This window comes from Brassica rapa, chromosome A06, assembly GCF_000309985.2.
Source record: "Brassica rapa cultivar Chiifu-401-42 chromosome A06, CAAS_Brap_v3.01, whole genome shotgun sequence".
Taxonomy (NCBI): domain Eukaryota; kingdom Viridiplantae; phylum Streptophyta; class Magnoliopsida; order Brassicales; family Brassicaceae; genus Brassica; species Brassica rapa.
In genome coordinates this window covers 11,020,197-11,034,098 of record NC_024800.2, presented here as the reverse complement: position 1 = coordinate 11,034,098, position 13,902 = coordinate 11,020,197, and the positions used below count along the sequence as shown (strand labels likewise).

The following is a 13,902-nucleotide window of genomic DNA, read 5'->3' as shown; positions in this document are numbered from 1 at the left end:
CAATATTATATTTTATGCAGTTTTCATATCTCTTTGTTATGAATTAGTTAGCTATGTCTGAGTAGTTCTTCTTGTTAGATTTAGGGTTCAGATATTCATGAGGGATTAGCCCAAAATATAGAACTGCTAAGTGTCAGGAATATTAATCAACTAAATTGTTTTTAATGCATGTATTATAGAGTAGCTAACTAGGACCTTGCCTTTAGATAGTAGGGCACAAGCGGAAGTTTGGTTCTCTGTCTGATTAGTTTAGATTGTGCTAGGATTACTAGAAACAAGCGGAAGTTGATTTAGTTAAACCTAGAGAACACGTCAAACACGTGCGATAACACTCCCTTGAAGGTTCATCGATCAACAACTCACTAGTTGCATCGATCGATGGGCTGAAAGGTGTATCGATCGACACCCCTTTTTGGAATCGATCTACACTTTCTCAGGACCAACAAGCGAAAACTAAAGTCCTAGATCTGGCGATAGATAATCTAAATATACGAAAGTTGATCGACTATTCTTATTGTTTGTGTTCTAGAATATCCATATATGCTTAGTAATCTATATCTCTATAATCCTGATTGTTTGAATAGAAACCCTTAAGTCTAATGTTTCCCATATCTGTCTTAAAACCCCAAATCAATCAATCGAACAATTACTTGTTCATCCCTGCTATTTACTGCTTTAAAACCTACTTGCCTAGCTTAACTACATAACTAGATAGATCTATTGTGTACCTTAGCTCCCTGTGAATTTGATCCCTAAGTATTACAATTGAACCTCTTATTTGAGAGAGTAAACCACTTATAGGGTAATTTGAGGGATATCAATAACCGTTGTTCAGATAGGAATTGCTTTCTTCCTATTTCGAAAAGAGGTGTACGGAGCTTATTCTATTTCTTTCTGAGTTGGCACGGCATATTTGGATTAGTTATCTCATCATTTACGGCCCTTAGAACTTAGTGGATTTTCCTTTGTTGATCTATCGTAATCTTGGCCTCTGATCTCGAAATGACCGATTTTGACTCCAATACCTTCTGAAGTAGAAGAAATATAACCACCCTCCACGATTTTATCACTATAAATAGCAGCTTCACAACGTGGTTCTTCTAGATCTTTATTTATTTCCATTCCAGCATCATCTAAGATTTCTCAATTGCCACTTCAGGATGCACTAGTGTCTTTTTCATATGTTGACTTCCTTGCAAACCTTTCTGACCTCGACTGCCTCTTGAAACTTTTATCTCTGCTTTTAGACATCCTTGAAATCCTAGTCTGTCGAGAGGTTTAGGAGAGCATCTCCTAGACACATTTCCCAATTTACTACAATAATCATATTTCCTCGGGAGCCATGGATGGGAAACAGAGATATCCTACCTTTCATCCATTTGAAAAACCAAAGACGTGGTAGCTCGATTGTGGGAACTGAAATTCGCACTTTCGATTTCTGTTTAAATAAGGAAACTAGGAAAACTCTAATTTTCCAGAGGTCCCGGATATATGCTAATACCACACGTCAAGCAATTAGAACACGAGAATAACAACGACAAAGTATAAGAAATCGAAAAGAGAGCAAAGTAGATCTTATTCTGAATTTGCGTATGAGCGTTTACAACAAGGTATAAGCCTGGGCTCGAGAGCTGTCGGCGAGATTCCTAGTTCTAGCAACCCTAAGACGGCTAAACCTAATTGAGTCGCAGCTCGAAATAACAAAAACGGAAAATTGCCTAAATTGCTCTAAGTGCTAAGTTTGCTCTGAAAAAAGTTGTCTTCCATGCCTCTCGCCTAGGACTCCTTATATACTCGCTCCGAGGTCGGTTTACGCTTTTACTCTTCTGCCCTTAAGCCGTCATAGCATAAAATGGAGATATTCCATTTTTTCCGATCTTCATAATTATCCTCAAAATTTCGTATTTATCCACGGAAACTTGACATTTATCCTTCCTTGCATGCCAAGCGTAAACCGTGCTACGGTTTACGGACTTTTGGTTAAGAAATCTTAGAGTGGGCCTCGAGTCGTGTTTTAGGTCCCTTTGGGCCGTCTTCCGTCTCGAAGCGTTTACTGCGACTTCTTTTGATAAAGAACGAACTTTCCGCGGTTTTAATCCGCAAAGTTTGATCGATGATTTAGAATAGCAGAAAACATGAACCGAGTTTGCTACGGTCTTCGGGAGATAGCATCGAAGGTTTGACGAGAATGCATGGACTGGTGTCGTATCGAAGTTTTGGAAGAGCTCGGTCGCTACGTAGCGACCGAGCTTTGGCTTGAGCCAGGTCGCTACGTAGCGACTGAGCGGGACGGACGCTCGGTCGCTACGTAGCGACCAAGCTTGGCTCAAGCTTGGTTCGCTACGTAGCGACCGGACAGCGTGCATGTGCGGTAGTTGCGCAATGACCGAGCTTGGTTTGTCCGTGTTCCGATTGTCATACTCGAACTTATCCGTACTTGGTTTAGGTATGTTTCCTATGGCTTATGTTCGATTTAAATGAAGTTCAAGATGAAACTTTATTTCGAAAAGCTGTGTAGCGGAGAGTCATACTTATATATTGCGGAGATTTGGGCGTTAACTTCGTCGTGACCGTTTTTGACCCCAACATCGATTAGAGATCCACACGAACCCACATAATAGAAACCTCAAAGTTTATGTATTTATTTTAGTCTCAGGTGCAAGAGAAACTGGTTGTCCAGCTTCTATGGCGAGTGGATTTAGACTTATTGAAGAGGATATAAGGTACCCCTCTAAGCTCCACTGGCACCACAATTGAGGTTATTTGTGGCCTCTGGTGAGAATTCAGGGGACCATGGTGCTACGTAATTCCCGCTATGGTCCAAAACACTTCTCGCTAACACCTGAGCTTGAGTTAATAGGATACTAACTATGAGTAGAAGACGATGGACAAATATTATCGTACCTGGGTGACTCCAAATGACATTAACAGTGCCAATATTTCTGCCCATATCCGTAGCTTCACCATGCAACCTTGCAAACAAAATATCTCGAAACTCTTCCCTTGCTTCGTCTAAATTTTCGTCAGGGATTTGAACGAAAGCACCCCCCCCCCCAGGGTCCCAATTTCCTCTAATAATAATGATTCATGATTACTTCTGAATACTTTAAAATTCTAGGAGCAGTAGAAGCTATCGGCTTCGCAGCAGATGTCTCAAATGTTGGTTTACCACCAGAAGAATCGACTCCAATTTGCTAGTCATTGGGAGGAACTCTAGTAAGAGCTGAAGTTGAGCAGAAGCAACTCCAGGCGGAGCTGAGGTATATGGTTCTACATGAGAGTTACTGATGGTAGCATCACAGCTGACTTTCTTAGATACCAAAGGGGAAACCCAAGGAGAAGATACTCCTGTAGGAGGAGAAGAAACAGGAGGACCCACCTCCACTGAAATCGGAGGCCCAAATCCTGCCACGCCTGATGACCTATGCACTGATTTTGAAACTGACAATCCATCACGAGGAGAAGACACACAAAGGGCATCCATTACATGAGAGAACTTTGAAGAGAGGGGGTGAGATGAGATGATGCACTTCCTCCTACCCATCTTAGAGATTTCTCAATGGTGGCGAGAGGACACACCATTGGTCGGTGGCGACCAAACCATAATCCGCTTAAGAGTGGCCTTTTACCGAGGAGAGAGAAAGTTCTTTATTAACAGAAACATGGTGCACTGTGAGATATATCAAAAGAAAAGAAACCGTGTACTAAAAATTGTTCTAAATAAAAAAAATTTGGCTTCCCACTGTTTCTTAAGCTTCCTCTCTTTAAACAATTTGTGTGTAAAATTATATCTTCAAGCACACTTGGGTAAGAGAACACACATAATACTTAACATGTCAACAAAATATTAAAATTAAAATAAAAACAAAAGATTTTTGTTTCATTTAAAAAACTTCAACCGCCAGATAAAACATCAATCATCAAATGCAAGACACTCCATAATATACTTTTACGATTTAAGTTACACACATTTCCAAGTCTTATCTTTAATATATTATAAAATAAGTAACTTTTACTTTATAAAACCAAAAGCTCTCTTCGATTAATTGTTGTTGACATCTGGTGGTAAGTTTGTTGTTGTTAATATTGGGTCACCTTCGGAGAATTTGTTATCTGCATCACCTACCTTGGCATCGTTTTTTGAACATATGAATATTTCCTCTGCCGTATTGCAAAATTTGCTACATAAAGATAAATATACTCATTAAATTTCCAAAGTAATAAGAAAAAAATAGAAAGAAAAACACTTACGGCCACGGGTCGTCTCCAAGAAGCATTATATCTCCATCAGCATTTATGAAAACTATTTTCCATTGATTGTGTATATGCAACTTGCCTTTGATATCAAAGAGTCTTTCTAGTTCATCGATCAATTGATTGTATCCATCAAAAATAGATAAATCCACAGTTCTTTCCATGGCCCCTTCCATACGAACCTGATCAATAACCATATCAAAAGAATATGAACTTTATAGTCATCTAAATCTATTAAAAATATTCAAATTTTATTTAGGTTCTAATATCATAATGAAGTTATGGATGCAACCACACACACACACATATGTTTTTTTTATGAACCCATGTTTTAGTTGTACCTAATAAATAGTTTAAACTTGACTAATAAGTAAAAAAAAAAGAAGATGGTGATATTTTTCATACCTTAGTATGACTTCTAGTTTGGATGTGATCAACCTTTTCTTCTTCAAAGATTTTAGAAATCTTAGATTTTTTATATGAGTTTATTGGTTCTATGCTATCCTTTGTTTTCGCGGGAACTTTCAGATCAACTCCAAACAGTCTGTAGCTAGTAGTTGCGGTGGTGGTTGACGTTTCTTTCATTGCTTGAACCATTTGCTCATTGTAGTTTGGTTTGGACATGGTAGTAGCGAATGAGTAGCTCATTGAAGATTGTATGCTTGAATGTCCAACTTCTTGGCCTTGGGTCAATGTAGGAACCCACATATTTGAACCTATAAGAAGAAATATAATGATAAATAATTCACAAAGAAGTTTTAACTTATTGAGCAACATTGACTTACCAAACTCATGTATTTCGCTTTGACGTTTATGTTTTAGAAAACCTGATTTGAGAATGTCAGATGAATGTGTTAAAGGCTCGATCTCCCATGGAGATACCTTATCAGGTCTTGGAATTGTTGCAGCTTCATCCCATTGTACCTATAAAATAAAGTTAGTGGATATTGTATATTACTTTTTAAAAAGTATATTCTAAAAAATAATATAGTTAAAGTAAAACGAGTACTTATCTTACTTCTAAACATCGCCATTCTGAATCCTTCCAATGAGGGAGAAATCTCTCACTTTTAATATTGTTCCATAGTATCTAGTGTATTAAAATCATTTGTGTAAGTAGCACTATTTTTTAAAAGGTAAAATAAATGTTCAAGATTTACCTTATTTCATTAAAATCTTTCCCTTCAAACTTCATCAAAAATCTGGAGCCTATACTAAATTTCTTATTCACTCCATCTCTAAATTTATCGATGTTGACAACGAATTGGCTCGACCTGATATCATCGCATCAATAGTAAATAAAAGTGTATAATTTGTTGAATAAACTATTTTCATAATGTTCAATTCAATAACAAAATGTTTTCTTTACCTTGGCTTATAGAAGACAACGAACATGCATTTGTTTTTAATAGCATTCAATGCAGTAGCAACTACACCATGGTGCATACTCTCCTTTGAAATTATAGATGATGGTATGTTCTCTTGTTGATGATGAGCTGCTTTTTTTATTCCAACTCGTGATTCCCCATTCTCTCCTCTATGATAAAAGTTATTTAAAATACAAATTCAAGAATAACAATGAGAAGTAAAATGAAAAAAATATACCGAAGGAATATGAAGGAGTCCCCAACAACCAATTTTTTTGCTTTTGCAAACTCGTTCCAACCAGATGTGAAAAGATGTCTTTTTGGTGTACCTAGTTGATTTTTTGTAAGAAAATAAATATCAGTAATCACTACTTGCAGATTTTGAGATTAATAAAAATTTGTTACCTTTTAAAGCGTGTTTAAATTTCCATTCATGACCATGAATATCTGTAGCATTTATCTCTTGACTTGGAGTTAGGTGAGACATATCCTAAAAAATATTTGATACAGAATGTTATATAGAAATTTAAAATTTGAGTCAATGTAAGTCGGTGTTAATACCAGCGGAGGAAGACATTCAATGGCATGTCTTTTATTTAACACAAAACCACCTTTTTTACTGGTATCAGAAGCGCTTAAGACCTTAGTAAAACATTTAATGTTTTGTATGTTGTTTTCACATTTAGAAGTTGGGATTTCAACTTCCTAAAAAAATAAAAATCCATAATATTAATTAAATTGTTATTAAGAAGACCTGTAAATATGTTATTAAATAAATAAAATCTTGTTTTGCAACTCACAGATGTATCCGGCAACAAAGAAATTTCTGCATAAATTTCATCTGTAGTAGTCTCTACCTAAGACCATACATAAGAATGAACCCAAAGTGATATCATTTACATCAAGTCGATATAGCTCATGTGAATTCACTAAATAGGAAACATAAATAATCAGTGAAACATACCTTAAGCTTGATACTAAAAACATTGCAGCGAATTTTTGAAGGAATATTAAAAACTGGTTTTAGTTGACATAGTTCGTCGTTTATAGATGTAACTAGCTGGTAATACCATCAAATATTTTAGTAAGTTGTGAAAATCAAAACATATGTGAAAGTATATTGTAACTTTGTAAAAAAACATTATTGCCTGCTCTATATGCCCTTGAGGAAAATAATATACTTCTTCTCCAATTTTTGGAGGATCAAACAGAGGACCAGCACATAACTTCCATAATTGATCATACAAATAGTTATTGGTTCCACCAGTAGCTACACAAACATGCAAAATGTAATTATAGAAAAAAAAAATCCATCAATCAAAAACCAAACTCAAAACCAAGAATTATTCACTTATACCTAAAAATTCAGGTTGCACATGCATGATTTGATCACTCGCCATCAGCTCTTATAAAAACACTGATCTATTGCCACTTTCCCAAAAGATTACCAAATCATGAATAATTTTTTATTAATATGGTATTATATCTTAAACAAAATACAACCTTTCAATGAATTGGTGAGAACTTTTAATCTTTATTTATTTTTGTTCGAACAAGTTTTTTTTCTTATACTATCTTTGTTTACTTTTTACATTTACATAAATTTGATATATATCAGTATTTATAGGTGTAAATATTCAAATACAACATTAATATTTATTCGGATATGAATTTTGACTAATAAATAGTACATTAATATTTACTTGGATATGAGTTTTGACTAATATTTTAACAAGTCACCAAAGTGTCTGGTCAAAGGTATATCTTCTAAAAATACCAGAAGTCTTTAATATCAATAAATTATGTTTCAAAATATTTTTTTTTTAATATTGTTATATAGAGGACATGAACCATATTGAGTAAAAGACGTAATCGTTCGCTCTCTCCTCTCCTAGAGAGAGAGTTTTCTCTTCCTCTTTTATCTATAAAAAATCCTTCAGAGAGGGTAGAGATTGTTTGAGAGTGAGGGAGATCATCCTTTTGGTTCTCCGGCTTCGGTTCAACCGGCCGGATTCTGGCTCCGGCATTCTCGCCTTCTCCTCCGGCGGTGGACGGGTGGCTTTTGTCTCTGGGTTTCGGTGGCTTCCTCAGTTTCGCTTTGCCGGCTTTTGTCTCCGCGCCATGCCTCTTTGGTGTCGACAGCGGCTCTCACCGGGGTTATCCCGGTTTCGTTTGATCGGCTTTTCTGTTCTTCTCCTTTGTAGTCGATTCTCCTTCCTCGGTTTCGATGTTCGATGGTGAGGGATGATTGAAGACGATTGATTCTATTGAAACATTTGTCTGATCTTTTCTTCTTCAAGCTTTTTTGTTTCAATCGGTTCGACTCTCGTTGGTTTGAGTTTGATGTCTCTCGATTGGAACTTCATCAAAGCAGAGAGATCCTTTGGCTCGTGAGGTTATCGGTAGATCTCACGCTCAAGTCTCAAGTGGTGTGTTTGGTGTGCCTTCAATTTCTTTTCTCGTTTCTGTTGAGGTTCTTGAACGGGATCCTGTTCCGGTGTGTTTCCGGTGGATCTTCCGTTTAGACCTTCGCCGGAATCGTGCTGCTGGCTGAAGTTCGGTGGTGACTCGCATGGTGGGTACGTGTCTCTGTCACGCCAAATGTTAACGTGTGGATTCCGAGTCGGCCGTGCTCTTCCCTAGGGCTTCTTTTTGTTGGGAATGTTGGGCCTTTTGTAATTTTTCTTTTCTTGCCCGGTCGGGCCTTTGTATCGCTTTGACTTGGGTTTTAATATGATAGCATAGTCTTCCAGTGAAAAAAAAAAAGAGGACATGAACCACCCGCGCCTCATAATTAGAGGGATATGCGTGCCTGTGGATAAACGACAAGACAATGGTCTTCCATAGGAGAAGTCAAAGTAGAGTCTATGGATCTTCTACTAAAAATTAATGCATTTTTAGCTCTTTCATTAATAGAAAAATCAAAAAAACGGGCATCGCAAGTAATGCTAGAGAGGTCTATTTAAATATTTGATTAAAACTTACCCAAAATCCATATGTTTATACACAATCCACACATGTATAGGCAGTAACCAACAAATCCACAATCTTCCTCGTCACTATCATCAGTCCATATCGAAACACCACTCAAGCTCCTTAAATAACCAGTGCCTTCAATGAAATCATATACCACATACATCCACCTTTCAAGAAGCCCAAACCACTTTCTAGCCGACCACTGAAGGAAAGCTTCACGGAATACTCTACAGGAAATCTTCTCAAGGTAATAAGAGGTAGCAAAGAAATTACTCTCACACAAAGTAAAGTTCAAGCTCACTGAAGAAGCAAGATGATTGATTGTATGCTGCCAGAATTTGACTCACTAAAACATGTAGAAACAAATAAAAAACACTAACACAAATAATGTTTTTTTTTACATCAAAAGGACATTTTATTACTCAAACTAGATGTGGTCTGAGAATCCATAATGGAATAGAACAACCAACAAAAATTAAACTACGATGAAAAGTATGAGATATCGTAGCTAAAACATCTTCTGAGCAATTTTTCTCTCTTGGTATATGAGAAATCTTGAATTCGGAAAATATTCTTTGAAGCAATGCCGCCTCCCCTAGATCCATGGAGAAACTCGGACATGCTTTCGGGTCCCGAATTATCGATATAGTATCCTTGCAGTCTGTCCCAAAATTTTGGCAACTTGTGTGTTGAAGCATGGTGTCCATTGCCCAGATTAAAGCCTCCAGTTTTAAGTGCGAAGAGGACATAAGATGTTCTCTGTTTCTTAACCCTAAGAGTTGTTCATTTCCTGATCCATCCATCCATACCCAACCATATCCACTGTACTGTGCTTCGTCAGTCCATGATCCATCTACCAAACAAATATTCAAGCTTAGGATTTGTATATTCTTTATTTAGTGTACTGGTTGAGTCTCATCTAACGTTTTTGGGTTTGCGTCAAACCATGCCCAAAATTTACTTTCCGCATGTCTAATCAACTCAAGTGGATCCCGTATGATACCTCAAAACAGTTTATCTTTACGAGCTTTCCATATATACCAAATAATCCATGGATAATTGTGTTTATCTACATCCGAAACTAACACAAATTATGTTTTCACTTAAATTTCCCTGAGAAACATATAAATGCATATATCAATTAATGACACTAACATAATAGAATGGATGCATACCTTTGTCTATAGACACAAATTTGTAGTAGACATTCTTGTCGATGTGTGCAAACAACATCTTGTTCTTAGGAAAAATCAAATACTGCAATCACTGTGGCCAGAAACGCTCTCCCCAAAATTGGGTCCAACATTTGTCCTCCAGCCCTTTTGGTTTATTGGGAAACCGAAAGGGCAAAAACTGACGTAACCCGGCGTCGTCGCGATTCTCGGGAAATGGGACGTCACGCGCATCGTCTTGATTTGACTTGTCGGCAATTTTTCAAATCGTGTGGTTGAGATCGATAGTTCGTGGCCGGTTAATTTTAAGTGCTTCGGGAACCATTTTTGTATATATATATATATATATTATATTTTACCGAATATATCATCTTCTTCAACACCACGATTCTACTTTCTCTCTCACCGTCCTCCTCTTGGTGCTCTTTCCTGTTTCAAATCTATGGCATCTGAGAAATTCGGTCCTCATCTCCCGACAATCATCGAGGGGAAACATATCAAGCCCCTCTACGAACTCTGGGGAATCGATTATGCCGTCGAGGTCGAAGCTCCCAACGGTGACGAAACTTCGGAGACTGTGAGACCGGGGTACTGTGGGGCCTACACGTCGCATTTCGAAGATGGAGGCTTGTCGTTTCCTCTTCCTCTCTTTTTTCTTGAGGTGCTTGCGGAGCTTGGGATGGCTTTTGCCCAGATGGCGCCTAATTTCTTTCGCTACTTCTTGGCTTCGTGGATCCGAGCTATGGAGGAAGGTCTCGAGTTTGGCCTCGAGGAGTTAAAGAAATTGTTTGCTATTAAGAGGAACAATGGCTTTCCCGTTACCATGATTCTCGCTCCTCGACCCGGCCGTTCTATCATAGATGGTATCCGTAACAGGGATGACCTGTGGAGGGAGAAGTTTTTTGTTTTCAATATTAACCCGGTGTCGATCGGTGACATCGATTTCGGGAGGATCCCCAGGGAGTGGTCCGACGATATTGGTAAGTTTTTTTTGCTAGGCGAATTCTACTCTTCAATCTATTTTGGCGTTCTTAAATTTTCTCCAGTTATTTGTAGAGCCCTTTGGTTCTGCGCCTATGACTCCCGAGCTTCGCGGGTGGATCGCCACTATGCGGCGAGGTAGCCCCTGATGGCCCGAATTCACCATAGATCGAATTCGAGCTGCTTACGCTCCTCCACCGGGTAGAAATCATGCTACTCCTATTGGTCAGGCGGTTCCTGTTCGACCGGGGAAAGGTCTTAGTAACAAAAGTAAGCCGATCTTTCTTCTTTTCCCTTTTTCGGAAAGTTCCGAATGTTTGCGCGTCCCTTAGTTCCTCAAATATATTTCGTTCAGGAGCGAGGGAGAAGGAGGCGTTACCCGACCGTCCTGACGAGTCTTCTGAAGTTGGGTCATTGGAACGAGCTCAGAAAGCTAGACGCGAACCGACTCTTAGATCGAGGTCGCAGGCTCAGTCTCCTGGTCTTTTGGCTAGGCCGGTGTCGATCGATGTTGTTGGGGTCGAAAACGGTTACGACGAAGTTAACATCCAAATCTCTGCAAAATACAAGTATGAGTATCTTTCCGCTATAAATTGTGTTTGGTCGGAAGAATGTCGCGACATATGTTCTCGAGATAAAACTTTGTCCAAATCCCATTTGGATCAAACACAATCTGTCCCAAGGTAACGGAAACGTATCTAAGCCAGCCACGGACATGTTCGAATATGACGATCGGAACACGAACAAACCAAGCTCAGTCACTACGCAGCTACCGCACATGCACACTGCTCGGTCGCTACGTAGCGACCGAACGCGCGTCCCGCTAAAACCGGTGATCCATGTCAACTTCAAAACCTGATTCTAAAAAATCAACATATAATTAATATGTTTTGAATTGTTAATAAATTTAAACTTTCATAATCAATGTTTTGACTATCATTATTAATATGTTTTCACCCCCCCCCCCCACCCCCCCCCCCCCCCCCCCCCCCAAATTTCTTGGTGGGTTTGAGTTTTTGTATCTTAAAGATTATGGAGTGTACAGCAGAATAATGACATTTAGAAATTAATATAATTTTGCATTAATTAACTTAAATAATAAAACTATTTTTTAGGTTTGTTTTTCCCATTTGGTCTCATGAACGTTCGCATCCATATAGTTGGTGGCCTGAGGATAACTTCTCCTAAAATTATTATATTTTCTTCTAAAATTTCTATGTGTGTAAATTCCAGCAATTTTTCTGAACTTATGGGCAACCACATCTTTCCTAACATGATTGGATGCTCCTTTTACATTATTAGACAAGTGATATATGCAATATCCATTGATTGCCAATGAATAGACCTTGTGAACTATATTGATGATGTTTTGGTTTCTATGAGTACAAAATACAAGCTGAGGTTCATCTGGTATCAAGGTTTTCAATATAGGCAAAAACTACCTCCAACTTGCATTTTTCTCACCATCTACTGCAGCAAAAGCGAGGGGATAATGAAGATGATCTGGATCCTGAGCAGTGGCAATAAGAAGCCCTCCTTTATACACACCCTTCAGGGGAGTTCCATTGATAATTATCAGTTTCCGCATGGACTTAAACTCTTCAATGCAAGCTCCAAAAGCGAAGAACATATACTTAAACTAGTTCTTCTCATCTGTTACTAACCTGGTAAAAGTACTAGGATTCAACATTTCTAACATGTACAAGTAAGATGGAACTCTAGAAAAACTCTCCATTGGGTTACCACGCACATCGTCGACATCTTTGTATTTTCCTCTCCAAGCCATAGAATACGAAACTGTAACACCCAGTATATTAATAACCAAATCTATGAGATCCTTTACTGCCGGAGTCTTGAATTTTCCTGGATAATCAGTGTGCACCACAGATGCGACCAAGCTTGGTGTGCCTCTTTTCCCCTTCCTGGTCGCACTTTCACTTATCCGAGCACAAGTATTACAGTACATCCTTATAGAAAAAAAAATATGATTTCTTCAGCTTTGCAGCTCGTAAATACCATTTACAACCAAACCCACGACGTATTAATAAATAAATTCGAGGCGTCAACTGCCCTCTATCAACCTCAAAAAAATTTGTATGCACAGCTTTGTCCACTAAATCCCTCACTTCATGCTTAGTTTCAAATTCTTAGTGCACAACTGGTGTAACAACCGCCAACTCTTCCATATTATCCCTTTCATCACCCACTTCATCGCTGTTCTCATTCTCATCCTCTTGAATATGAGGAATAATCGTCAACTCCTTAAGAACAACCATATCATCATTAGCTATGGCATCAATCAGAATTTCCTCATTCCTAGAAGACATCTCATTACTTTGGTTTTCTGAGACAGATTCTCTGAGCTTCATGTGTTAGACACTACGTCCATGATTTTTATCGACTTCCAATAAATATCCTAAAACATATTCATCATTCAAGATATAACATGGCCTCTTATATATGATCCATTACCAACAAAAAGTAACTCAGTTGAATCTTGGTCGCTGCTACATCGATCTTTATTTTCCTGCTTATTTTATCAACCAAGTAAGAATAAGTCACCTCCTCATAACTTCTCTTCTTCAACACTAAAGTAGAAATATGTCGGTCTTCCAGATTTCATCGTACTTCATCTCTCACACTTGAAACTACCCCTTGATCCAAATATATCTTCACACCTCGGTTGTTATCCATATACCTGAAAACCATAATAAACAAAATCACCATTTAGTAGCTGTACCAGTTATACATGTAGTAGTAATGAAATTTGTACTAGTTGTACCAGTTATAGTTGTTTTCATGTTACACTTGATATAACAGTTATACTAGTAATAGAAGTTGTACTATTTTAACTTGTCATGCTAGTTCTACCGGTAGACATATTGTATACGTTACTAATAGATGCACTAGTTGTAAGTACGTGTTGTACGTTTCGTATAAACCATCACAGTAACACTTGTTGTACCAGTATACATATTGTAAATGTTACTAATAGTTGTACAAATGTAACTAATTGTACATTTCATATAAACAATCACAGTAATACTAGTTGTACTAGTAGAGATTTTGTATTAGTTACTAATAGTTGTACAAGTTTTGACTATTCATATGTTTCGTATGAACAATCAGATTAACACTTGTTGTACCAGACT

The 13,902-nt window shown here is 37.8% G+C and overlaps 1 protein-coding gene across 1 annotated transcript; it reads right to left on the bottom strand.

The window, feature by feature from the left end:
• Positions 1-2,171: 2,171 nt before the first annotated feature.
• Positions 2,172-7,021, bottom strand: ARF26 (auxin response factor 22). Its single transcript, XM_033272793.1, is given in 15 exon segments — positions 2,172-4,181; positions 4,252-4,436; positions 4,660-4,970; positions 5,040-5,178; positions 5,273-5,307; positions 5,310-5,344; positions 5,415-5,528; positions 5,624-5,791; positions 5,860-5,950; positions 6,027-6,111; positions 6,183-6,326; positions 6,422-6,478; positions 6,586-6,681; positions 6,803-6,891; positions 6,979-7,021. Coding segments are annotated over 15 exon segments (1,731 nt in total). The 3' UTR covers positions 2,172-4,042.
• Positions 7,022-13,902: the final 6,881 nt, after the last annotated feature.